Genomic DNA, 27449 nt, shown 5'->3' on the forward strand with positions numbered 1-27449 from the left:
ATGGCACACTACAGGGGTGAGTTTGTCCCGTTTGTCTGTCTCATGTCTAAGTGTCAGTCTATCTGTCATTAAAACTGTTATTATTAAGTCAATTCATCAACAAATATTATTTTCGTTCCACTGGCAGATACACAGGGTTGGGTCGGGTTACTTTAACCGGATTACTTTCTATTACTTTTGGATTACTCCGATACCAAATATGCTAATAAAAGACAAAAGAAACTTAATATGAATAAAATGACTAAATTTTGTGCAGGCTTGGGGAGTAACGGAATAGATGGAACGGCAAAAATGATGTTGGCAAGCTGTTTGGATCCCGGCTCGTCCGTGTTACATGTCGAAGTGTCCTTGGGTAAGACACTGAACCCCTAATACCCCCAATAAGCAGGTTAGCGTCTTACATGGCTGCAATAGAAGGCTGCTATTGGGAAATGTGGAGCACACTGTAAAGCGCTTTGGGAAGTCATTGACTTGAAAAGCGCTATAGAAATGCAGATCATCTCATTTCATTTATTTTCATTTTGTTTCTGTCACATTTGTTTTGCCGGAGATCAAAGAGATCGAAGCCAGGAGAGAAAGCTTACCACGTGTTGTGAGTCATAATTGTATTCATATTTAGTTTCTTTTGTCTTTTATTAGCATATTTGGTATTGGAGTAATGAAATAAAATGAAATGATCCGCATTTATATAGAGCTTTTCAAGTCCCAAAGCACTTTACAATGTGCTCCACATTTCCCAATAGCGGTCTGGTATTGCAGCCATGTAAGACGCTAACCTGCTTATTGGGGGTATTAGGGGTTCAGTGTCTTACCCAAGGACACTTCGACATGTAACACGGACGAGCCGGGATTCGACTGGGATCCCTTGATCCCAAGACGAGCGCTCTACCTCCTGAACTAGAAATCCTAAAATCCAAAAGTAATTGAAAGTAATCCAGTTAAAGTAACCCTACCCAACCCTGCAGATACATCCAACTGTATTTTGATTTTTTTACCATAAAACGAGATAAAAATACAGCAAAATAGAATAAGGAGAATTATTTGCCGTGTCAGATAATTCAACAAAGGTTTGTATTTTGTCTGTCTGTCTCTCTCGCTGTCTGTCTTTCTTTCCGTCTAGGAAAATGTATTTCAAATAAGTCAAATAGCAATCTTTTTTAGTATAACTTTGGATTTCCGCTTCCATATTTTGGACATTTTTTTTCTAGGAAAAATTTAAAAAATATACACGTACACATCTGTCTGTCCGTATGTCCATCTGTCCATCCGTCTGTCTGTCTGTGCGTCTTTATACCTACCTACTTTATACCTGTCAACCTGTACGGTTTTGCCGTACAAAGTACGTTTATTATGCATTTTAAGACGTGTACGACGTACGAGAAAATCTGTACGGAAAACGCAAATTTGTCAATTATGGGTACCATACGGTATACACCAACTATCACGAAAAGGAAAATAAATCAAGTCAAACGGGTTCGCCGAGGACACCTCGGTATCGTTTTTGTCGTTGCAAACGAAGCGAGCGATTTGATGTAGCGAAAGGAAATCCGTCTCTTTTTAGAGAACCGGCTTTTTCGGCTCAACTCATTAAAGAGAGCCGTCTCTCAAACGGCTCACTTGCTTTGATGCATTATATTGTGAATTATTATGTTGTATAAAGAAGTTAAGAAAAAAACGAAGTATAAAATGAGAAAATGGTGATCCTTTAATCAGTAACTTACCAACAATAATTTAATGCAGAAAATGAATTTATAATTTGAATAAGAAAATGTATTATTCTACTTAATTATATTTGCATGTATTTTTTCCTTCTACAGTGAACGTCCAAGCGACTTCATTTTTGAACTTTTTTTCATAATAAACCTCATTCATGTCGAGCAACTCAGGATCTCACAACAAAATGTTAAATAACAATATATATGATATAACGAAACAGATGTACAATATAACATGTTCAACTATATAAATAAACACGTTTGAAAAAAAAAATATGGTGTAAGATTATTTCGTATTTTGTAAGGGAAAATGTTTTAACACCGTACAGCCTTTTTTTTTTAAATATCCAACTTAAGCATTTATTCTTTTATCGTAGCTTAAACCAATCCAGCTCATGTATCCCTTAATATTTCTGTATATGTTCTGGAGAAAGAAAATGTTATTTTGTACCTAGCTGTATCTATATTTGACCTTAGGTAACATTTTGGATGTGGACTTGAGATGCCACCACAACAACTCAGCTCACCATACCCGGGAGTTTTCAGAGTCCTCGCATCAAGAAAACCAGCTGGCTTTAGTCCTTCACCTTGGTAAGTCGAATGTTGATGTTGAATTCCATGAGATGCTTCTCTTAAATGTGGATACATGAAGTCAGGACCGGCCCAAGCCTTCATGGGGCCCTAAAGAAAATTAAATTTGGAGCCCCCAATTACTTGTTAATTTGCATACATTTGCACGCAACATCCTACATGCCGACATTTCTTGTGTAAATATTGCGTAAATTATAACTATAACCTTATCCTCCTTGTTTTATAACCTTATCTTCTCTGTTCCTTTATCTTCTTGGCTTTTTTACCTCACTGTAAATGTGTGAACCTGGAGTGTCATGCCCAATTTCGTTGTCACAATATGTTAACCCATTTTGTAACAATGACAATAAAGTTATATTCTATTCTAACTCCTTTTAACTCGGGGGCCACATGATAGAACAAATATTCTGTCGTGGGGCTGGACTAGTAGATAAAAGAGAAAGAAAAAGAGGGATAAAGAAAGAAGAGAAGGAGGGAGGGAAAAGGACAGAGGGTGGGACAAAGAAAGAAAAAGAGAGAGAGGGGAGAGCGTGAGAAACTAAAGATAAAAAGTCATGAGAGAGGGGGAAAAGAAAGGGATAGGAAGAAAGAAATCCAAAGAGAAATAAAAAGACAGAAGGAGAGAAAAGAGAAAAGAAAGCTGCGAAAGGTATGAAGAGAGAAAGAGAAAAGAAAAAAAAAAGGTAGTTAGAGCAAAAGAGGTTAAAGACACAGAGAGAGAAAGAGACAAAGAGCAACAAAGGAAGAGAAAAAGAGAGACACAGAGAGTGAAAGAGACAGAGACAGAGTGGAAGAAAATGGGTGGAAAAGAAAGAGAGAGAGAGAGAGAGAGAAATAAATACAAGTACAGTGTCTTTGTGAGAGGCACCTGGCTTTGTCAACATCAAGTTGACATATTTCAACCTGCCGCTTGTTTTTCTCTTGTGCTTCTCTGAGTGTTGTCTCGCGGGCCGGATTCAATCCCTTAGCGGGCCTGACCCGGCCTGCGGGCCGCCTGTTTGACACCTGTGGTCTAGCGGGAGTTTCGCAGACGCTCTGACACCAGGCAACCCGCGAGACCGCGTTTAAGTAGTCCGGCAGCAATCTGTCAACGCGTTTCAGCCGGTGTCCATGGGCGGGGCCAATTGGGCGCCGTGGCAACCGTGACATAACCTGGCGCCACATGGCGGGGACCAATTGAATCAAAATATACTACTTCTTCCTCAGGCCTTGTTTTTAACCAGACAGGCCAGGCTTTGACCAATGAAAATAGGGACAGTAGTGGCAGACCAGAGCTTAAATTCGATAAGCCGTTACATTTGCGTAATTCATCATGTGTTGTTTGTTCAGGAAAAAGGGATGAAGTGACGATCAGAGTCAAGAAGGACGGCCGTAGCGAAGACGGTTGGTGGTTTACGCAACAGGGAAGCCGCGAAGGAGTTCTCCTCACGCTCCATAGCCCTGCAGACGCCATCATCGGCCGCTACAGCCTGGATGTGTTAATGACCTCACCCAGTGGACATATGTTAGAGAAGAAAAGCAAAGCTGAATTTTACATGCTTTACAACCCGTGGTGCAAAGGTATCAATTAAACCTACACTGAAATTGTTTATTTTGCTCTAATAATCCTGGTGATTTTTTTCACGTCATAGATGATGCTGTGTACCTCGCTGACGAGAAGCTTCTTCAGGAGTACATCATGAACGAGAATGGAATCATCTATGTGGGCACCTGGGATTACATCGGCAGCCGCCATTGGACCTTTGGACAGGTGACTGTGTAGACCGGCAGCCAATGTTGCCTGTAATTTGCCAGGGGTCTGAGCGTTCACACAAAGTCGGTGAGCAACGCTTGAAACAACAGTGAGCAACGGCAATCCCAAGTGTGGCAACTGAGTCATTATCAAACATGTCCAAAACTTGACATCAAAATACATTTTGCTGAGTTTCCGGTAATGCAAAATTATTTTTCTCTTTTGAATGAATTGACTCATGTACTATTGCAAAGGTTGTACGGCCTACAAACGTCATTTGTTTTTGCAATTCTTTCACAAGATTTCCATTTCTTTTTTTTCCCCGTATCTTTTGTCGCATACTACTAACATTTTTGAGGGCTTATTTAGTCGGTTGCACGATACACAACTGTATTTAATCACATTTTTTAGTGGAAGTACAATGTTGGCAACAAGATTGACTTGGTATAATTAGAAATTATTTGAATGCAACACAAACTTTTTTTTCTTTTTCCCTGTTTTTTTCTTTTCTTTTTTAATTCCTTTAAAAAAAATCTCATTGTGTTTATTTTTACCTAGCTGTTACTTTTTTCTTTTAGTTCTCTATCAACTTTTTTTCCTTTGTTTCTTTCTTTTCTTTTTTTCTGGCTTTTTTCTGAATTTTTCCGCCTTTTGTGTTTCTTTTTTTTCTCAGCTTTTCACTACATTTTCATTTTGGTATTTTTTTTCTTTTTTGTTCTATTTCCCCTTCCTTTAAGTCATTTTTTGCATAATTTTACATAATATTTGGCCATATAGGGATAAATGAAGCAAAAATAACCTGAAGAGCCGTATAGGATCCGAAAGAGCCGGTTCCTTTTCGTGAGCCGAGCCGGAGAAGCCGGTTCTTGACCAGCTCTACTAACTTTACTCACCTTCGTTCTACTTCGACTCGACTTCAAAATACCGCATTTAGGACACAACGTCAGAGTAACCGGTGTATTTTTACCTTCATGCACTGTAACTTTGACTTAAGTCGCTTCTTAATTAGTATTTTTGAGCCCTCATTTTTGTGCGCTGGCTAGATTTTCTTGTGCGTTGAGAATGTGCGAGCAGTGCGCAATTTAGAGGGAACACTGCCGGCAGCCTCTTCATAAATTGTGCTTGTTGGATGGAGCAAGCACCTCGAATGAAGGTGTCAGAATGCAACCAGACCTCACAAACAAGAGCGTCACCAGTTTGCAGTTTGCTGGGAAAATTCACTCCATCCTCTCCTTTCCTCTCTAACATTTATCTAATTTTCTGGCAGTTTGAGGACAGAATGATGGACATCTGTTTTGAAATATTGGACAACTCCAACGACGCCTTGAAAAACTCAGAGAAAGATTTGAAGCAAAGATGGGACCCGGTCTACGTCAGTAGAATCATTTCTGCTATGGTGAGACGATGACAAAAAATATACATCTTTAACTTTACGGTCAATTGTAGTTGATGGAGTCAGTTCGGGCTGTAAATCAATTATTAGATTGGTAGCTTTGTTATAATTCAATGTGATTTTTTTTGTTTGTTATGTGTATTTCGAACATTTAAATGTGTCATCTTTTTACATCAAAATATACACTGCAAAATAAACAGAATAATATGTGGAAAAAAAACATTCAAAAAATAAATACTGTCTCCCATATATGGGAAATTGATTAAATCCTACCCATGGTATTTCATAGATGCTAGGGCGGTTGTACCAAAACAGACAACAGGATGGAAGTCAAAAATATTAGTACAGTGGAAGCTCGGTTCTCGACCATAACCTGTTCGAAAACCGATTTGTTCCATCACCGAAATCATTTTTCCCATTAAAAATAATGTAAATCGTTTTAATCCGTTCCAACGCCCTGAATGTTTACCTTGAATGTTTAACGGAAACATAAAGCTAACCCAGGCTAATCGTACACTCGCGTTATCATAATCTTCCGTACGAAAGATTACGCTAACATGAACGTGTAAAAATAAAAAAATCCGGTCGTTTACAAGTCATTTAGCACCCGGGTCTCCACAACAAGTGGTGAGCGGTTCATTGGAAAGAGGGCTCCGTTCCAACACCCTCAATGTTGGGCTCCGTTCCAACACCCTGAATGTTTACCTTGAATGTTTAACGTAAACATAAAGCTAACCCAGGCTAATCGTACGTTCGCGTTATCGTAATCTTCCGTACGAAAGAGTACGCTAACATGAATGTGTAAAAATTTTAAAAAAAGGATAAAGAAAAGAATTATGAATAGGATTTCTTACCTTTGTGGTGGTCAGCAGAAGGCGCAGGTGGAGTAGTTGTACGCACTACTTTTCTTTTTTCACCTGTAGCAACTTGCTGCATGCACTGACTTTCTTCGGAGGCATAATTAGGGGCTAAAACATTTTGTACACCTATATAAAAAGCAAAAGCAAAACGAAGCACGCCCGCACGCAATAACTACATCTGTACGCCGCTCAGCATGGCACCCTAGCGTACGCACTCGCGCATTACCGGCGTTCGAACTCCGATTTTTTGACCGAACAGCGAAGCAAGAATTTCTCGAAATTTTTGGTCGGACTCCGATTTGTTCGAACCGAGAGGCGTTCGAAAACCGAGGTTCCACTGTAAAATTAAAACGGCATTTAAGTAACAAAAAAAAAAACATATCTAAAAAGTAACTTTGCAGAACCCAGTGTGATTATGGCTACCCGTCTTAACCAAAACAACAACAAAATAATATCAAAATCAATTGGTACAATTGTCACAACCAGCACACAGGGTAGACCCAATCGCGGAACGTTTTCTCACAATTTGATTAAAAGGAAGAGGGCCCACAATCCGATGCTCGCTGGACGCGGGAAGCAAGTCGCTCACTTGTGATCCGAATACGGAAGTGGATCTTCAGTTGTGGGCGATGGCAGTGTCAGAAACGGAAAAACAGGTTGATAGTTGGGACAGGAGAGCAAAAATGTGGTCGGGGACAGAAACAGGCCGTAAGCCGGGACGGGAGAGCAGACGTGGTCGGGATCAAAACGGGTCGTAGCCGGAGACAAACGGGACAGGCATGAGTCAGGGTCGAAAAAAGGCTTGCCTTGTAAAAACAGAGGTTTGCAGACGAACTGACAACAGGGTATTGGCAGGACTAGGTTTAAGTAGGGTCCAAGAGCCAATCAGAGACCGCAGCAGTTAGCGCTAAATGAGCATTGACAACAATTTTGTTTTCCTCTCCTAAAGAATGCAGCATGTTTGCTGAACACTAAAATATCCTAACATCAATGAAGCCAAAATAAATTCGTAACACTTTTAAGCAGTCCCTCAGAATTATACATAAAATGTTTTGTACGATGTTGATAGAAAGAAAAAACATTCACAGTTTAATGTTCCTGTATGACCATAAACAACAATGTAAAGTTTAGTAGACACTAAAAAAAAGGAGAGAGGACACTAATGGATTTTTGCAAGGAGGACAGGGAAAGACGCCTTCTGATAAAGGCCACCCCCACGATCCCCATTTTTTATTAAATATCCTATGTTACAAAAGCAGATCCCCCCTAAAGGTTGTGGGGATCAAAGAATCTAAACTTGCTATCATAAATTCTATTTTTGGGGCTGAGGTGTGCAAATCAGAATCATTCGTCTGACTATCGCCCTCTGCCATGAGGCAAGAGAATGTTGTGCCTCACTCTGGATCTGGAGACACTCTACACAGTAACATGCTACATGCTAATTGTCTTAGCTCTTGCAACCAGTCCAGAGTATCACCTACCCACTACTTAAAGTTAGCTGGAATAGACTCCAGTTCCCCTGCAATCCATGTGAGGATAAGCGGTTCGGAAAACAAATGGATATAAATTTCATTGATAATATTCATAATATAATGTGAGAATTCAGCGATTACAAAAAAATAGGGATATTCTTCACCTTTCGTTTTGATACCCCCTAGCCAATCATAGTTTGTGAAACCCTTGACATATTCCTAGGCCCTGGCTTGATCACATTGAAATCTAATTGGCTAAACCAAAAGTTTTATCAACAGTTATTTTAACCCACAGGGCCTGCAGAATTGATTGTGAAGGCCTCCAGGTACATTTGTGACCATTGCAACAAGTAATGACTGAAATGAGATTGCTCAAATGCTTTAATATAAAAGCACACATCTGGAATTAGCGCAACAAGGGAGAAGCAATGAAAAGAAGATGAGAAACAACTATTTTTTTAATCGTTATTTAAGAACAGAATGTAATTAATATTACATGATTCGGATCTGCAGCACGGCGGCGCAGTAGTTAGCGCGTGTGCGGCAGTTCTGAGGTCATGGGTTCAAATCCAGCTACCAGCCTTCCTGTGTGGAGTTTGCATGTTCTCCCCGTGCTTACGTGGGTTTCCTCCGGGCACTCCGGTTTCCTCCCACATTATCAAAAATATGCATGTCAGATTAATTGGCCGGTCCAAATTGTCCCTAAGTGTGAATGAGCGAGTGTCTGTCCCTGTGTGCCCTGGGACTGGCTGGCAACCAGTTCAGGGTGTCCCCTGCTCACTGCCCGAAGATAGCTGGGATGGGCTCCAGCACCCCCGCGACCCTACTGAGGATAAGCGGTGCAGATAAAGGATGGATGATTCAGATCTTTTTAGGTCAACAGAGAAGGCCTTACAGGTCCTGACGACCCATCAATGAAGAGTCAATGACAAGCACGAACAAAAAACATGCTAATCTTTCATAACATGTCCAGGTGAACTCCAGCGGAGACCGAGGCGTGTTGGTTGGCCGCTGGGAGGAGCCGTACTCGGATGGAGTGCCGCCCTCCAAATGGACCAGCAGTGTCCCAATCCTCCAAAAGTGGAGTGCTGGCAGGGCCCGGCCAGTCAAGTATGGACAGTGTTGGGTCTATGCCGCCGTGGCCTGCACAGGTGAGCCTTTAAAGCAGGGATGTCAAACTCAATTGCACAAGGGGCCAAAATTCAAAACACACTTAAGGTCGCGGGCCAACCAGGATAAACATTTATTGAACACACTTGAACTGAATGTTTTTGGAACATAAATATGAATAAAAACAGACAAGAATATTAAATTTAAACCTTAAATCACTTATACAGTATGTATTATTTTGCTGTAAATAAAAATATCTTGTTAAATTATATACAACTTAGAACATAAACAACTTAACATTAAAATAACATTAAAATTCCTTTGCTCCTATGTCAATGTATATATTAAAAAAAAATTAAATATCCCAAAAGATTTTGCTCTCCTTAATATATCCCCTGTCAAAAGTACAAATATGAAAATACTACACAAATTATTTTGTAAAAACGTCACAACATTCTAAGGAACAGGGAGCCTGATGTGCTTACCTTTGGCGCAGACGGAGTAGGGCGAGAGATGGGAGGGAGTGCTTGCACTTTTTGCATAGCTCCACCCATCCCTCCCACTCTCCCAATCAAATAACTTATATGATTACACGGCGGGCCGGACGTGGCCCGCGGGCTGGGAGTTTGACACATGTGCTTGAAACCTTTCCAGCACAACTGCGGGATTTGGTTAGCTTCATGTTTACGTTAAACATTCAAGGTAAACATTCAGGGTGTTGGAACGGAGCCCACATTCAGGGTGTTGGGACGCAGCCCCCTTTCCAATGACCGCTCACCACTTGTTGTGGAGACCCGGGTCTTTCGTACGGAAGATTACGATAACGCGAACGTACGATTAGCCTGGGTTAGCTTTATGTTTACGTTAAACATTCAACGTAAACATTCACGGTGTTGGGACGCAGCCCCCTTTCCAATGACCGCTCACCACTTGTTGTGGGGACCCGGGTCTTTCGTACGGAAGATTACGATAACGCGAACGTACGATTAGCCTGGGTTAGCCTTATGTTTACGTTAAACATTCAAGGTAAACATTCAGGGTGTTGGAACGGATTAAACCAATTTACATTATTTTTAATGGGAAAAAAGATTTTGGTGATCGAACAAATCCGTTTTCGAACAGGGTTCTGGAAGAGATTATGGTCGAGAACCGAGGTTCCACTGTATGCCTCAATAACTGTTGTATGGCTGTAAAATCTTTACTGCAGCTATAAAAAAGCATCAATAATAACCTCATAAAATTGTGATATTGTTTAGGAATCGAGCAACATTTTAATCACCAATCTTATTTCTTTATTACTGAACAAGTCGTAATATAAATCTCTAGGCAATGGGAGAAAGAAGCTCCACATAGTTCCTTTTGATTTTGGATCCAACGCTTTCATGAAAGTTCCCGCTTGCCCAGGGTTGTGACAGGCTTGGTAGCTTCAAAGTTGTCCGACCTTTCTTAATGATGTCCTACTTTCTTCGAAAGTCAGTCTCGACAATAAATCCTGCGACCAAACCCATTTTTCTCCTCCTTTAGCCAATGTGGGTTGAAAAATCTGCTATTTACACAATATATTTGAATGCACAGAAAATACCAATACAGTTGATACCTTTGCTAGTACAATCTATGAATAGCCCAAAATTTTTTTTTTCATCTTCTTCAAGTTTAATAGCGTTTGGGACCCTCACTTTGGTGCTTTACTGCCCCAAAGCCAATCAGAGTTTGTGAAAACACTGACATTTGCCTATGCCAAATAGAAGGCCTAGGTGTTACCAACCCTGCGGCCTATTCAGTGATGCGGCCAATTTATGTAATTTTTCTAACGGCCACTAGCGGCGCTCGAGTGTTGCTACCATTAACTGCCCTGTCAAAGCTGTATTATTATTAATAAAGCTTTGAAAACTCTCTCGGTGTACCGTCTTTCTTTGTAAATATTTGTAACCCATGTATAATATGTATTTGCAACTGTATATATTTGTAATGTATTTATTTGTATTTATTTTAGACACTTATTCTGATATGTTTTGCACGGGTGAACAAAAAATGAGGGGCGGAACAAACGCGGTATGCCGAGTTGAAGTGGGGACCGCTAAAGGTGAGGGGCAGACAAGGAAAAAAGAGGGGGTAAAAAGTTGGTTAAAAAAAAGGAATTGCGTGAGTAAATGTCTTCATCTGATATATTTTTCCCACCCTTACCTTTGGAAATATACACTTTTTTCCTTGGATTACTTTCAACGGGACCTGGACTCTGCAGGTCTGCATCAAACCTTAAGTACCGGTATCATTTTCCGTTCATTTTGCCGGCTATGATTTTTGGACTGTGGACTTTAATGAAGGACAATTAGCTTGGCCTTCTTGGCCTTGCTTGGCCTTTTGATGCTAGGTCCTTAGCTTGGCCTCTTTGATTTTTGCATTTCGGAGATGGAATATGAGCTTGCTCTGTCCACTCCACGCATCGGCCCGGTATTGCAGTACCTCCGGGAACGGTGCATTCGCAATGATCGCAGCAAGGCTTTAGGGCTAGGACCTTAGCTTGGCCTTTTGGCTGAGAGTAAGTGTCCCGGCTCCTAGGCTTTGTAGCGTATTATGAACTGACCGATAACGGATAATGGATAATGAATAACGAAGATAGATCAATAACCCTTAAAAACCCCCCCACAATTAGTTTCAATCGCGGGACTCGAAGTCGGGTTTGGGTTAATTTTGTGTTTGTGTTACATATTTAAATGTGGGCGCATGCGGCTTATAAACAGGTGCGGCTTGTGTATGTACAAAATCGGTTTTCCTCTTAAAATGTGGTGGGTGCGGCTTATAACCAGGTGCGGTCTATAGTCCGGAATTTACGGTAGTTAAGGCAACACATTTCTTATTTTATGCTAGAGGGCTTGCACAACTTTTTCTAAAAATCTCCAGGTAAGTATCTGACCCTGGCAACAAGTACGGCTGAAATGTGATTGGTTCAACGCATAAATATGAAAGGCTGAGAGACAATTTGAAATTTTCTGAGGTATTTTGAGAAAATCTGAGTTTGTCTTTTGCTCCTGACAGTACTGCGCTGCCTGGGAATCCCAACGCGTCACATTACCAACTTTGCTTCAGCTCATGACACTGATGGCAACCTTTCGGTGGACTTCTTGTTCAATGAAAAAATGGAGAGTCTTGATTCCAGAGGAAGGTCCGACAGCAGCTGGTAGGGATGCGGTCACAAATTCAATCCAAAGTTTTCCACCAGTGGTCCGCAAACTACGGCCTATGTGCCAGATACCACCTGCTTCCACATTTGATCCGGCCCCCTGAACAATACCAGTGATCGTTTTAAGGCAATCAAAGAAAAAATGTTTTTGTGTCTTTAAAATTTAAACAAGAGACGCTGAACACTTACTAATGGACTACCAGTGTTATAGATGACATATGAAAAGACATTGGGTTTTATATTATCACACGATCTTTGGTTTCAGTACCAGAGACAATGTTTTTGTTGTTACAATGACAACAAATTTGTCATTTAAAATGCGTACAAGAAAAGAATATCACCATGTGAAATGCACAGCGTAATTAACATTTGTCTCTGGTACAGTGACTACAAATAGTATATATATATATATATATATATATATATATATATATATATATATAAATATATATATATACCAGAGCCATATCCCCCCTAGTGGGAGGTGGCTAGAGTCAAGAACACATTCCTGACTCTTTCTGGGAGATTGATACAGAGGAGGGGATTCCCAGCCCCCTCGCTCAACCCAACTGATGACCCAACACATCAGTTGGGTCGAGCGATAAGGTGACCAAACCCCCCCTAATGCCGAGCGCCAAGCAGGGAGGCCATGAGTACCAATGTTGTAAGTCTTAGGTATGACTCGGCCGAGGCTTGAACCAGCAACCTCCCAGTCTCGGAGCGAGCACCCTACCCCCAAGGCCACCAAGCTGGTAATAGTAGTGGTAGTGGTAAATAGTGTGATAATGAGATCAAATCTACTGCCTTTTCACAAGTCAACTATACCAATGGCGGTGTCACCAAACGGAACGGGACTGTCTTGAAATGGGTCGGGAAGCAGGAAGTTGGAACTCATTTGCGTAGACGATCTGTCACTTTAATTGAGACAAAAAAAGTTGTCCAACACACAAACGGACCAAAAACAAAACAAAGCAGGCTCAAATGCAGGCAAAACTACAGACTAGGCATTTGACGGGATTAAACAGAACTTGCAGGAATCTCTCAGAATGTAACAAAGTCCAACAAGCAAATCAAAAATAAACAGGTATCAAACAGGCATGAACAGTTTTTCAACAAGGGTAAACAATGATCTGGCAAAGGGCAGTTCCAAAAGGCGGGCTTAAGTACCCATAGGAGTAATCATTAAAATGCAGGTCAGCCGGTGTCAAGGGGCGGGGCCAGCTGGGCGCCATGACAACCGTGCAGGACATGACAGGTGGTCCAGTCCTCTGACAACAAAGTTTTCTTCCCAGGTACTTACTTTCCTGTAAAGAACCCACACAGTGTTACTTGGTAATTTTTCAATTGTATAAATAGTGTCATAATTTATTTTTCTGGCTTTGGTCCACTGAAGAATCCAAAAGGCATATTTGATTTTTGCTTTCTGGAAAACAACAACATTTCGGCACTCCTGCAATTTTCTACTGACCTTAGCCTCTCAACACAGAAGGGAAAAGTTATGTGGCTTGTACCGAAAAAGATTTTGGGACCCCTGGTGTAAACCTTCTGTAAACTCTTCATTTGTCACACATTTTTCTCTAAACGTCCCATGTTAGGAACTTCCACTGTTGGGTGGAGTCCTGGATGAGTAGAAATGATCTCCCGCAGGGGAATGACGGCTGGCAGGTTTTGGACCCGACTCCTCAAGAATTGAGCGATGGTAGATATCTTTCTTATATTTCAAAGTTTTTTTTTTAATTAGCATTTTCTAAAAGATGATCTCATCTCATCTCATCTCATTAGGGTCGCGGGGCTAAAAGATGATGACTGAAAGTAATGTAAAATGATTTGTATACAATTTTCAGGAAAATGACAGCTCTGTCTCACGAAAGTACATGTAGCGCTAAAATCATAGCTGACTCTCCGCATCATTTTCCGTGGCCTGTGAGAGAATGCTGAGAGAAGCACAAAAGAAACATAAGCTGCATTGCATCAAACAATGATTTGAAGTGTTAAATATGTCCACTGGATGTCGCCAAAGCTGGGCACCATTCGCAAAGCGCCCACTGTGGCTGGATTTGCTGACTACCATAAATCAACCAGAGAACATTGAGAAAACCCATGCTGATTGTAATTTACCGTATTTTCCGCACTATAAGGCGCACCGGGTTATAGGGCGCACTCCCAAAAAATAGTTTTTGGTCCTATATTTTCCATACATAAGGCGCACCGGATTATAAGGCGCTACAATGGGAACGTGGACAAAACAGTCAGATAGTTCAGTCAAACTTATTACCCCCTTAACATTCCGAAAGCTTGCAAAGAAGCAAATACGTGTCGTAGACATGTGCGGATGCGGTGTCCGTACGATGTCACCAAACAAACATTTCTTAGTTTCCATTTTATTTTTTGCTGGCAACTGTGTGGACAGCAAAGTAAGATTTTTATTGTGCAGGGAAACGGGGTTCTTTACTGTGCATATGACAATAAACACTTTGAATTGAATTTAGTTTAAAAATAGACACATCACAGAAACAGCAAGATCGTTCTAAAACAAGATACCGGGAAAATATAAATCCGCATAGCTCACCTAAGTTCTCTTGCAGCCTTCACGTTCATTAATGATACGTAACCATGGTCTTCTTACAACCTTGAGTGTAGTAAATCCAGGAGTCAAATATTTACAAATACAGAATAGTAAAACATGTTTTCTCTATGCCGTAGTGCAAACCAACCTGTGATTCACATTCATCTTTTTCGGCCAATTGCAGGCTTTGTTTCGCCCCTTTAGCCTATGCGAGCCTGTAAATGATAAAAAGGATCCGCCCCCTTTACCTCCGAATATCTTTAGCCAATAGTGACTGATTCAAATGATGATTGACACATTGGTTAGGAAATGAAACGCCGGTATATAAATCCCAGCATACACCGCGGACGACTTCGCCTTTGGGGGAAAATCTAGTCGGCGGCTGCTTGCTTTAGTTGCAAGACTTTGCGACTTAATATTGATCCATCTATAAGGCGCACTGTATTATAAGGCGCATGGTCAGCTTTTGAAAAAAATAAAGGCTTTCAGGTGCGCCTTATAGTGCGGAAAATACGGTACTTAAAATAATACAGACGTGCTGTTAAGGCAATACGAAAAGTAACAATTTCTGTTTTTTAAATGGCACTTAAGTGTCTCCACAGGGGTTTAAAACAAGCTCTATTTCTTTTTTATCACCGATGTGAAATCTAACAACGAAGTTTACAAATTGAGGTAAACATTTTCATTACAAAATAAAAACCTGAAGCAAAAATACTCTATTCTATGCTATTTCTGTCACTTTTCAGTCTGCATGAGTTTCCTCGAGTTAAATAATAAAGTAGAAATTAATTCAATTTTTATTTGGCTTTTTTTTATACAAATGCACGGTTTATAAACACTAAAAGTGTTTAAACCTTCGTGAATGAAAAAAGAAAATGGCGGAAAAAACTCAGCAATCGTTTTATCATCGAATATTAAATCCCTGAATCATTATTAAATGCTGGGCAGCACGGCGGCGCAGTGGTTAGCGCATGTGCGGCAGTTCATGTCTTGGGAACCTCCTGCGTGGGTTCAAATCCAGCTCCAGACTTCCAGTGCGGAGTTTGTATGTTCTCCCCGTGCTTGCGTGGGTTTCCTCCGGGCACTCCGGTTTCCTCCCACATTCCAAATTGTCCCTAGGTGTGAATGGGCGAGTGAGTTGTCTGTCCCCGTGTGCCCTGCGATTGGCTGGCAACCAGTTCAGGGTGTCCCCTGCCCACTGCCCGATGTTTCCTGGGATGGGCTCCAGCACCCCCGCGACCCTACTGAGGATAAGCGGTGTAGCTAATGAGATGAGAGATGAGATAATTAAATGCTGAGCCTTTGAAAAGCTCCCAAGCCCTCCAACATGGAGCTTTTTTATGCCATTAATTTACTACCATGAGCTAAAACGAGTTGGACATTAAGGATTTAAAGCACAGCAACAATGCTATCTTGTTTTAGCATCATGCCATTGAATTAAAAGTTTACGTTGTGTGTTTTTTTGGTTAGCCTCTAAACTTAAACTAAAACTAGCAATTTACAGTTTCAAGACTTATTCAAAATGCTCTAGGGCTGTAACAAACAGTTAATGTCTATTGATTGGATCGATCTATCTATCAATCATTTTGTCAATAAATCAATAAATTCCTTTTACCTCCCAGAGTTAGACATTTTTTTACTTTAAAACAATAGTAAACAGCACGGCAGCGCAGTGGTTAGCGCGTGTGCGGCACAGTTCTAAGGTCTTGGGAACCTCCTGTGTGGGTTCAAATCCAGCTACCGGACCTCCTGTGCGGAGTTTGTATGTTCTCCCCGTGCTTGCGTGGGTTTCCTCCGGGCACTCCGGTTTCCTCCCACAAAGACATGCATTTCAGGTGGATTGGCCGGTCCAAATTGTCCCTAGGTCTGAATGAGCGAGCGAGTCGTCTGTCCCTGTGTGCCCTGCGATTGGCTGGCAACCAGTTCAGGGTGTCCCCTGCCCACTGCCCGATGATTGACGAGATGGGCTCCAGCACCCCCGCGACCCTATTGAGGATAAGCGGTGCAGCTAATGAGATGAGATGAGAACAATAGTGAACAGGAACTCATTTTAACTTAGGTATTATCTTGACCCCATATTTTTTTCCTCGTTCAAACATACTCAGATAGTGTCACCCTGTCACTTTATCTGAAACCTCAAAAATATTTTTAAACCATAAACAGCATTTTCACTCATCGGATTGGCTAATTGTCAAATAAACATCGACTTTACACCAATGGTGTACAATTTTGGCAAAAAATGTTTTTAACGTGATTGGTGGGATCCAACAATCAGATAATTGTTTTTCATTAATGAGAAACAAGAGCAAAAGGTGTTTTTTTTTGCTAAAAAAAACTCTGATATTTGATGATTTGGAGAACTTCCAGTCCCCAAATGCTTGTTGATTAATTTGGATGATTCGTTCTTAATTTATCCTTTATTGTCCTACCTCTAAAATGGCCCATTCATTAATAGGTGAGTTCTGCTGTGGTCCGTGCCCTGTTAAGGCCATCAAGGAGGGAAATCTGGGCGTCAAGTACGATGCTCCCTTTATATTTGCTGAGGTGAACGCCGACAAAATCCACTGGCTTGTCCGAAGAGACGGCACGCGGCAGAAGGTGAGTCTGCAATCATTATAATCAGGGTTGGGTAGGGTTACTTTAACTTGATTACTTTCAATTACTTTTAGATTACCATAAAATCCGGACTATAGAGCGCACCTGATTATAAGCCGCACCCACCACCTTGTGACACGATCACAAATTATCCCAGACCAGGCTGTAAGTTCCACGATTGTGATTTTGTAGAGATTTATTGTTCTACATTCTTTATCACTTATCCAATATCCGTCAAATCATAATATACCACAAAGCCAATAGGCTGAGACACTCGCTCCAAGCCAAGAGGCTGAGTCAAGGTCCTAGCCTCCTAGCCTCCTACCGATACAATCCAAAAGTCAATAGTACACAATCCTAGAACCACAGTCGGCATCATGAATGGAAAATGATACCCGTAATCAATGTATGATGCAGACTTGTAAAGTCCGGGTCCCGTTGAAAGTAATCCAAGGAAACAAAATGTATATTTCCAAAGTTAAGGGTGGAAAAAATATATATCCACTATAGTCCGCTGCGACAACAGACAGATCTACCGGTAACTCAGCTTTACCCCTACTTCCCATCAGCCCGCGTTTGCTCCGCCCCTTCTTTTTGATTCAACTTCCTCCTCATAACTATCGCCAACCAAGGGCGTCTTCCTCATTATCGGAACGTACCTTTACTTAACAGACAATGTACGCCTAAACTTAGAGGTTGCAGTCTTTCTTGGCGCACATATTCTACTGGTCTTAATCTTACCTTTTATACTCCAACGCCGCTGGTGGCCGTTAGAAAAATTGCATAAATTGGCCGCTTCACTGAATAAGCCGCAGGGCTGAACATTTGGGAAAAAAGTAGCGGCTTATAGTCCGGAATTTACGGTACTCCAATACCAAATATGGTATCCTTTGTCTTTTATTAGCATATTTGGTATTGGAGTAATCCAAAAGTAATTGAAAGTAATCAAGTTAAAGTAACCCTACCCAACCCTGATTATAATCCCTCTAAAAAAACCTGTTATGGTCATTTTAAGTAAGTATATTGTGCTCTTTGTATATATATTCCAGATCAGAGTCTACGAAAATAGTATTGGCGTTAACATCAGCACCAAAAGTGTGTTAAGCAACAGCAGAGAGGATGTTACTTCACATTACAAATATCCCGAAGGTTAGTGAAAGGTTAGGTTTTTGCCACTTATCACAAAGTGCAGACCTGCGGACTACATCCGACTCCTGAGTAGGTATTCTTACAGCCTTTGAGACGATCTTGATTCACTATAATATAATATAATACTATAATATAATAATACTTCTTGAAGAAAGTGTTTTTTTTTGTTTTTTTTTGTTTTTTTGCTTTGAAGACATGTACGCTCTTTTTTTATCAGATTTCAATCCAATTATATTTTAAAAGTATTACAGTTCAGTGAATGAAAAAATGTACCTTTTTTTTTAGTTTTTTTTATAGTGTCACTGAGAAAGCACCTAACATCAGTCCTCTCAATGAAAAAAATAAAATACAAATTAAAAATCAATGCACATAAAACACCACAAACAAAGTGAGAAAATATTTAGCTTTAGCGGTTAGCTTTTTTATCACAACTGAACTCAACTGAACACGACTTCAACTTCATTGTAAAAGATGCCATATGTAAAGTATAGTCGGAATCTGTATTGACATTGCTTTGGGGGGTCGATAGATGAGACGAGCACAACCTCAAAGGTGGAGTGCATCATTTGAATTGTCCTTAAGAATTTTAAAGTAGAATATTTTTGCCATAAAGTATCTGTAATCAACTCCCTACAGAGTTCAAAAAGCCCTTATGCTTTACTTTTTATTGCGCCTAACTGGTTTTAGCAAAGCTCTACTGGCCTCGGAACACATTAGGTAAGAGGAAACGGGGGGATGTTGGACAGTGATCTTTTGCTTGTAGAGAGACATTTTGCTCATCACAACAGTTAGTTAAGAATGAAAATGGAGAAAGTAAGAAAAGGCCTGATTCAAGTACAAGCCAAACCCCAAAACAAACCCCAAAAAGAAAATGCATGTACTTGCACACGCAACATAAGACACTTGATACAGGCTGGAATTATGACCCGAGCCAGAAGATGGCATCAGCGAATACGAGTGTCCCAAATTTCAGCAACTGACATCACAGACATTGTCATTAGCTGTATTAGCGTTAGCAACCAGAATGAACAACTAGCACTGGTATCTAGTGTTGCCTGATTAAAACTGAAAATGGAACATTAATCCACAGTAAATAAATGCTTTTTTTTACTTACTATAATTATTATTTTTCCTGGATTTTTCGCTGTCATCAACCGGAACTGAGAAAATATTTAGCTTTAGCAGTTAGCTGTTCGCTTTAATATTGTCTAGTTTTGCTAAAGGAGTTGCAAGCCGCGACCAGCCTAACATAAGCAACAAGCATTAGCAGCTTTTTTCATTTTCAACATTCAATCAGAGCAGCACGTCGGCGCAGTGGTTAGCGCGTGTGCGGCACAGTTCTAAGGTCTTGGGAACCTCCTGTGCGGGTTCAAATCCAGCTACCGGACTTCCTGTGCGGAGTTTGTATGTTCTCCGGAAGCTTGCGTGGGTTTTCCTCCGGGCACTTCCAAAGACATGCATTTCAGGTGGATTGGCCGGTCCAAATTGTCCCTAGGTGTGAGCGAGTTATCTGTCCCTGTGTGCCCTGCGATTGGCTGGCAACCAGTTCAGGGTGTCCCCTGCCCACTGCCCGATGATTGCTGGGATGGGCTCCAGCACCCCCGCAACCCTACTGAGGATAAGCGGTGCAGCTAATGAGATGAGATGAGATGAGACTCCTAGTCTACACCATCAGTTTAATGGAAGCTAATTACTCTCCTGCCAAAAATAAAAAGTCCAGTCCCAGGTTAAACTGAATTTATCAAACACAAAATGTTGTCATCTTGTTTTCCTCAGGCTCCAAGAAAGAGAGAGAAGTTTACGAGAAGGCAGGACGTCGAGGCAGGGATTCGTCCTCTGACAGAGCAAAACCAGGAAAATTGCAGATGACCATTAAACATAGCAAACCTGTTTTTGGATCAGACTTTGACGTTGTTGTTGAGGTATGAAGGGGTTGGACGGTGATGAATGAAGATGCTAATGAAACAGCACTGTGCAAGAAGCCTTCAGTCACTTGACATTGTATTACAATCTACAAACAGTGGGGTTAAAAATGACCCAATTTGGTCAAGACTGAAATGAAATGATCTGCATTTATATCGTGCTTTTCAAGTCAATGACTTCCCATAGCGCTTTACAGTGTGCTTCACATTTCCCAACAGCGGCCTTGTATTGCAGCCATGTAAGACGCTAACCTGCTTATTGGGAGTATTAGGTATTCAGTGTCTTACCCAAGGACACTTCAACATGTAACACGGACGAGCCGGGATTCAAACTGGGATCCCTTGATCCCAAGACGAGCGCTCTACCTCCTGAGCTACTGGCCCGATTTAATACTCTATTCCAAAAATTCAAGTATAAGGGTTGTTTGTTTAAAATAATTTATAAGAATTGGGACATTTCGTTTAGAATAGCCACAAAAACCAGTTCGGGTTGTGTAATTGGATTGTGAACTTTACAAAACTTAACCCTTTATGTCTGAAATAACACCCATAATCCTACAAAAAAATTGGGTCATTTTGTTTAGAACAAAATTCATTTGTAATGTCCATAACAATCCCCTAAAGTGGAATTGATCCAAATAATGGATTTTACCAATTCTTACCCAGTCAGGGTTACTTTTGTCCCCGACCGCATTTTCTCATATATTCACACTCATATTTCAAACACTTTTTGTACACATTAATTGTAAGAGATGGTTGACACAACTGTATTGAGATTGGTTCAAAAGATTAAAAAAAATCTTCAGAGCATCTAAATATGAAAATACACAAGTATTTTAATACATAAAATGTCCTAGCAAAATAAGTGTAAATGAGAAACGACTACTCATCACCAATGATCCCTGTAATTTTCCACGGGTCTGAGCGTTCACACAAAGTCGGTGAGCAACGCTTGAAACAACAGTGAGCAACCATAATCCCAAGTGTGGAAAGATGATTAATTATCAAACATGTCCAAAACTTGACAAGTTACATTTTGCTGAGTTCCCGGCAATGCAAAATGATTTTTCTCTTTTGAATGAATTGACTCATGTACTATTGCAAAGGTTGTACGGCCTACAAATGTCATTTGTTGTTACAATTCTTTCACAAGATGTCCATTTATTTTTATTTCCTGATATATTCTGTCGCATAATATTAACATTTTGGGGGCTTATTTAGTCGGTTGCAAGATACAGAACTGTGCTTAAACACATTTTTAGTGGAAGTACAATGTTGGCAACAAGATTCACTTAATATAATTGGAAATTATTTGAATGCAACACAAACTTTTTCTTATTTTTTCCGTGTTTTTTTTCTACTTTTTTTTAAATTCCTTTAAAAAAATCTCATTGTGTTTATTTTTTGCGAGCTGTTACTTTTTTCTTTTTGTTCTCTGTTTACTTTTTTCCTACATTTCTCTCTTTTATTTTTTTCTGGCTTTTTTCTAAATTTTTCCTTCTTTTTTTCTCTTCCTTTTGTTTTTTTTTCCCCCAGCTTTTAACTACTTTTTCATTTTGGTAGTTTTTTCCTTTTTGTTCTATTCCCCCCTTCTTTTAAGTCATTTTGTGCATAGTTTTACATAATATTTGGTCATGTTGGGATTAAAGAAGCAAAAACAATCTGAAGAGCCGTTTAAGGACCCGAAAGAGCCGGTTCCTTTTAGTGAGCCGAGACGATTCTCGACCAACTTTACTAACTTTACTCAACTTCGTTTTACTCTGACTCGACTTCAAAATACCGCATTTAGGACACAACGTCAGGGGAACCCTTGTATTTTTACCTTCATGCACTGTAACTTTGACTTAAGTCGCTTCTTAAACAGTAATTTTGAGCCCTCATTTTTGTGCGCCGGCTAGATTTTCTTGTGCGCTGAGAATGTGCGAGCAGTGCGCAATTGCGCACGCACGCAGTTTAGAGGGAACACTGCTTATCACGTATTTTTGCCTCAAAACTACTTAACAATAATAGTCTTTTCTCATAATTTACCATTTAGTTCACATTTGTGAAGATAACAAAAAAGGCCGGTCAAACCTGATACTGGTACATATGAGGACTCAGCCATCCTTAATCTTAAATTTGACTGTTGTTTTTCCAATGGCAATATATTTTTTGATGGCCCACATTGCTTGCAGTTCTGTCGCTACAGAATGCATTCTGAGCACTCATTCAAATGAAGTCATTCCATTTGCAGTTGAAGAACGAAGGAGTTACTGAAGCACAGGCTCGCCTGACTATGTCGGCTACGGTCATCACTTACAACTGTCTCAACCTAGGAGAGTTTGAGAGGCAAACCAAGAACGTCTCCGTGCCTGCACACAAAGGTTGGTAAACATGGAATTTCCCCTTAACATGCATTTGCATCCTGACAACTGTCTTTCAAAGGGAACAGACGCTCGTGAGGTCTTTAAAATGCAATGTACTTTCAGTCCACAAGGAGGTTCTCCGTGTGCACTACGCTGACTACGCTAAGTGTGTCTCTGAAAACCATGTGATCAAGGTGATGGCGCTCCTGGAGGTCCAGGGAGAGAATGAACCTGACATGTCCGTAGCCAGATTACCACTGAGCATGCCTGAGATTCTTGTAGAGGTGGGTGAAAACATGAAAAACAAACCTTTTCCTGTCCATTTATTTCCTTTACTTCAGCAAGTGTCGGAAATGTACGGCTTACAAGCCAGGTATGGCTCTTTTCAAGAGTACATCTGGCTCGGGGATAGAACAATGGCTATTTCAAAGCTATTTTTTTGCGCATAGTTTCTAAAGTAGATACTTGGTTTGATCCAGAATGTATAAGGCAGGGTTCCGACTACAGTTTACAGTCACGATGTTACACCAACAGACCCCATTTGGCTGTACGTCCTGTATATGAAAGCTAAAAGTGCTGTCCAGGATTTTGAAATGTTCGACTCGCTGATGCAGCCTTTGTCGAGCTGCTTGTGTGGCGCGTGCGAGTACGGTAATTCCTTAGATGCGCTCAATTAAACAAATTGTTTTCATCTTTATGGGGTTTCGGTTGGCTATTGGACTGTATTTGAAACACTCTTACTTTCACCATTTTGATGCTACACATAAGACAAGGGCAGCACGGCGGCGCAGTGGTTAGCGCGTGTGCGGCACAGTTCATGTGACGGGAACCTCCTGCATGAGTTCAAATCCAGTTCCAGACTTCCTGTGCGGAGTTTGTATGTTCTCCCCGTGCTTGCGTGGGTTTCCTCCGGGCACTCCGGTTTCCTCCCACATTCCAAAAACATGCATTTCAGGTGAATGGGCCGGTCCAAATTGTCCCTAAGTGTGAATGAGCGAGTGTTGTCCGTCCCCGTGTGCCCTGCGATTGGCTGGCAACCAGTTGAGGGTGTCCCCTGCCCACTGCCCGGAGATGGCTGGGATGGGCCCCAGCCCCCCCGCGACCCTAATGAGGATAAACGGTACGGCTAATGAGACATAAGACAAGCCCAAGCAAGAAACCAAACCCACTTTCCCCCTTTTCTCCGAAGTGCTTCCTGAAAAGCTCTGATAAAAGTAATTAAAAAAAAAGAAGCTAGACGCGGTGGCTAAAAATGATGAAGGCTTTAAGCTGAAGTGGGCATTGTTAACACATACTTTATGTGTATGGAGAAATATTCAACTTCTTCAATCATTGCGCAGGTTCCAAGCAAGGCAATTTTACATCAAACATTGACTGGCTCCATCTCATTTACCAACCCTCTCCCAGTGGCGCTGAAGCGGGGTATTTTTACTGTCGAATGGTCTGGCCAGGTGTCCCCCACTGAAGTTAAGCCAAAGTGAGTACCAACTTGAAAAGACAACACTTGACCTCCATCCATACACAAAACAAAAACAACCAGACTCAGACAGTTTCATCCCCAGAGCCATCACCACCCTTAACACACACTGCACAAAAACTGAAACTCTTGCAAACACACTACCCCATACAGATGTAAAATTGTATTCATGCCTATACTTACTTTGCACGATGTTGCCTATTTTGCATATTGCACTAATACGATCCCAAAACTGTATGTAAACACCCAATGTAAATATCTTCTGCCTCTACATGCCCACACTTTCTTGTGTAAATATTGTATAAATTATCTTTTTTTAAATTTTATTCTCTTGGTAAAATGTGAACCTGGAGTGCCACGTCCAACTTCGTTGTCACAACATGTTCAACCCATTTTGTAACAATGATAATAAAGGTATATTCTATTCTATTCCATTCCTAACCTCCATTCAGTTTTTATTCCAGTGGTGATATCGGACCAGGACAGAAAGTGAGTGTCAAGCTCAGCTTTACACCCGCCCGGCCTGGCGTCAGAAAACTCCTTGTGGACTTTGATTCTGACCAGCTCAAAGACGTGAAGGGAGCCGCAACAGTGATAGTTAGAGAATCTTTCTGTTCACTGTATTAGCTGCAAAACGTTGGGATGATCAAATTGTCTGATAGTAAATCATGAAATACACATTATCATAGTACTTAACATTCCTCTTGAATGCATTTCCCTTAAATTCCAGACTACAGAGCTCACCTGATTAGCCGCATGAGCAAAATTAATAAAGGGACTCAGCTTTGTTTTTGTACAAGCCGCACCGAATTTTATGGTTTAAACAGCCATAAAATATAAACTCATTCACCTCCGTTTCTTAAATTGAAAAAAAAACAAAAAACAGCGGGGTAATGTCTAGTACAGAAAAGTAACACGTTTGACTAAGACACTCCTTTGCAGACTGTGTTCGCAGCTGTCAATCCTAATCAATTAACACAGCAGTCAATATTAATTAAACTGGCATAGACATCCATGTTTTGCACTGCTCATTTTCAAGGGTTGTGGAGGTGCTGGAACCCATCCCAGCTATCTTTGGGCAGTGTGTAGGGGACACCCTGAACTGGTTTCCAACCAGTCACAAGGCACAGAGAAAAACAACTCTCTCTCTCCCTCTCTCTCTTTATATAACAGTGGTTAGCGCTTGTGCGGCACAGTTAATGTCATGGGAACCTGTCGTGGGTTCAAATCCAGCTCCGGACTTCCTGTGCGGAGTTTGTATGTTCTCCCCATGCCTGCGTGGGTTTCCTCCGGGCACTCCGGTTTCCTCCCACGTTCCAAAAACATGCATTTCAGGTGAATTGGCCGGTCCAAATTGTCCCTAGGTGTGAATGAGCGAATGAGTTGTCTGTCCCTGTGTGCCCTGCGATTGGCTGGCAACCAGTTCAGGGTTTCCCCTGCCCACTGCCCGGAGATGGCTGGGATGGGCTCCAGCCCCCCCGCGACCCTAATGAGGATAAGCGGTACGGCTAATGAGATGAGATGAGATATATATATATATATACATATCTCTCTCTCTCTCTCTCTCTCTCTCTCTCTCTATATATATATATATATATATATATATATATAATTTGGCAAAAAACATGTAATATTTTCTCACATTTCATATGTTTTAGAATTTGAATATCCCTTTAAGCCAGTTTATGGCCCGGGCTTCGGCAGGCACTGCAACTGGGGAGATCTGCGAAAAAGGCCAATTCGAATTTTCCCCAGTCACCCTCGCAACCCTCCACCTTGTGAAAAAAAACGTACTAAATGAATATGCAGAATTGTATTGTAGGCCGCAGTGTTTAAAATGTATTTTTTTTTCATAGTCGCGGTTTGTAGTCCGGAATTTACGGTAACCACTTTCATGGACTGCATTGCAGAAATAAATGCAGACCAATGATCACTTAATCCAGGAACATCGTATAATTATCACCATTCAAACGTACATGAATCGTTTATTTAATGCTTAATTAAATTGATTTTGAGGGGACAGAGTGTATAATATAGCACTTGGTGGTGGTCTAAAAACTTAACCGATTAAAAACGACTATTTGGATTTAAATAATAAGCAAAATACAAGGATTATCATATAAACATGCATTTTAAGAATAGAAAGGCTTCTATTGTTTTTGATAACAAGGTTGTGACCATTGATTGCAACAAGATAAGACATGGCACTCCAGGATTAACAAGATAAGACACGTAATAAAGACTTAAAAGGGAAAAATGAGATAAAAGAATGTCAGGATAAATAGGAAAAATAGTTACAAGGTAGTGCTTGGAATCTAGCCCACGGTGTAAGTGCAATGACAATAAAGACGATTCCATTATTTGAAATATAGGCGAGACTTTTGTTTTTTACATAACATGAGCCTTGCTTAGACGGACCTGACATAGTTTTCGGCCATCTTGCTGCAACAAGTATCTTAAAAACAACTTCAATGAAAGGCTGTGCAGAAAAAAATGCAATGCACTTTGGTCACTTTGAGTCACAATAGATTATATTCTTCCTTGTGCTGTTTAGCACTCGCTTTTGGTTGCACTAATACAGGGACATCTAGAGGTCAAATAATACGCACTGTCCCTTTAAACCTGAAGAGTTTGCACTCATGTGTGTAGCTGAAATATACGATTTGCCAATGATCCCTTTAATAAAGTTGTGTTTTTAATGATTAAATTGTTGACTTTTTTGATTCAATTTTTGAAATGTTTGTGGAGGAATTTCTTTTCTTGTGTTTGTTTTTATCTCTGGGTTTTGAGACTGGAAGAGGTTGTAAATAAGAGCTGGAGATGAGCAGTTCCTGGAAGGGTCTGGGCATGTATGAACTGCAGGCAAACGGTCTAAAAATTAACAAATGCTGAGGTGATTTAACGATCATTCTTATCCAAAAAGGGCAGTCCATAAACGGTTTGCAAATGTATTACAAAGTTAAATGATAATCATTAAAGGGATTCCCAGATTAAATAGAGCACTGTCCTATTTGTGATAGCCTCGTCTTCTTTGGGGAAATTTTGCTCAAACTGCCCAACACACACCTGAGGAAATCAATTGCATTTTTTTTAGGATCAGTTGGACTTTGCTTGATGTAATCTTGTTGTGGAAAATAGACTTGCATTTGTAGAATAGAGTTGCATACATTTAGAAATGTAGAAAGACTTGCTTACATTGCATACAGTAGTGAGGGAATGTTGACATCATTCGAGAAGATCCTTGGCAAGACAGTTGAGTTTCCCTAAAAGGGCATGAGACCTGCAAGGCCCCTCTTCAAGGACTCTCTGAGCAAACTGAGGCGAACAACTAATAAGGGTAC

The 27449-nt window shown here is 40.7% G+C and overlaps 1 protein-coding gene and 1 pseudogene across 1 annotated transcript; both read left to right on the plus strand.

Annotated features, from left to right (window-relative positions):
• Positions 1-25264, plus strand: LOC148362167 (protein-glutamine gamma-glutamyltransferase 2-like). Its single transcript, XM_088340212.1, has 15 exons — positions 1-16; positions 2193-2306; positions 3636-3866; positions 3938-4056; positions 5306-5434; positions 8737-8914; positions 11910-12051; positions 13650-13753; positions 17076-17218; positions 18265-18364; positions 20141-20286; positions 22520-22649; positions 22755-22915; positions 23972-24108; positions 24573-25264. The coding sequence occupies exons 1-15, from the start codon at positions 1-3 to the stop codon at positions 24733-24735; spliced, it is 2013 nt and encodes a 670-aa protein (XP_088196338.1). The 3' UTR covers positions 24736-25264.
• LOC148362168 (U2 spliceosomal RNA) lies at positions 11199-11358 on the plus strand (annotated as a pseudogene).
• Positions 25265-27449: the final 2185 nt, after the last annotated feature.

This window comes from Urocampus carinirostris, chromosome 7 (assembly GCF_059441175.1).
Source record: "Urocampus carinirostris isolate Australia breed hairy pipefish chromosome 7, RoL_Ucar_1.0, whole genome shotgun sequence".
NCBI lineage: Eukaryota > Metazoa > Chordata > Actinopteri > Syngnathiformes > Syngnathidae > Urocampus > Urocampus carinirostris.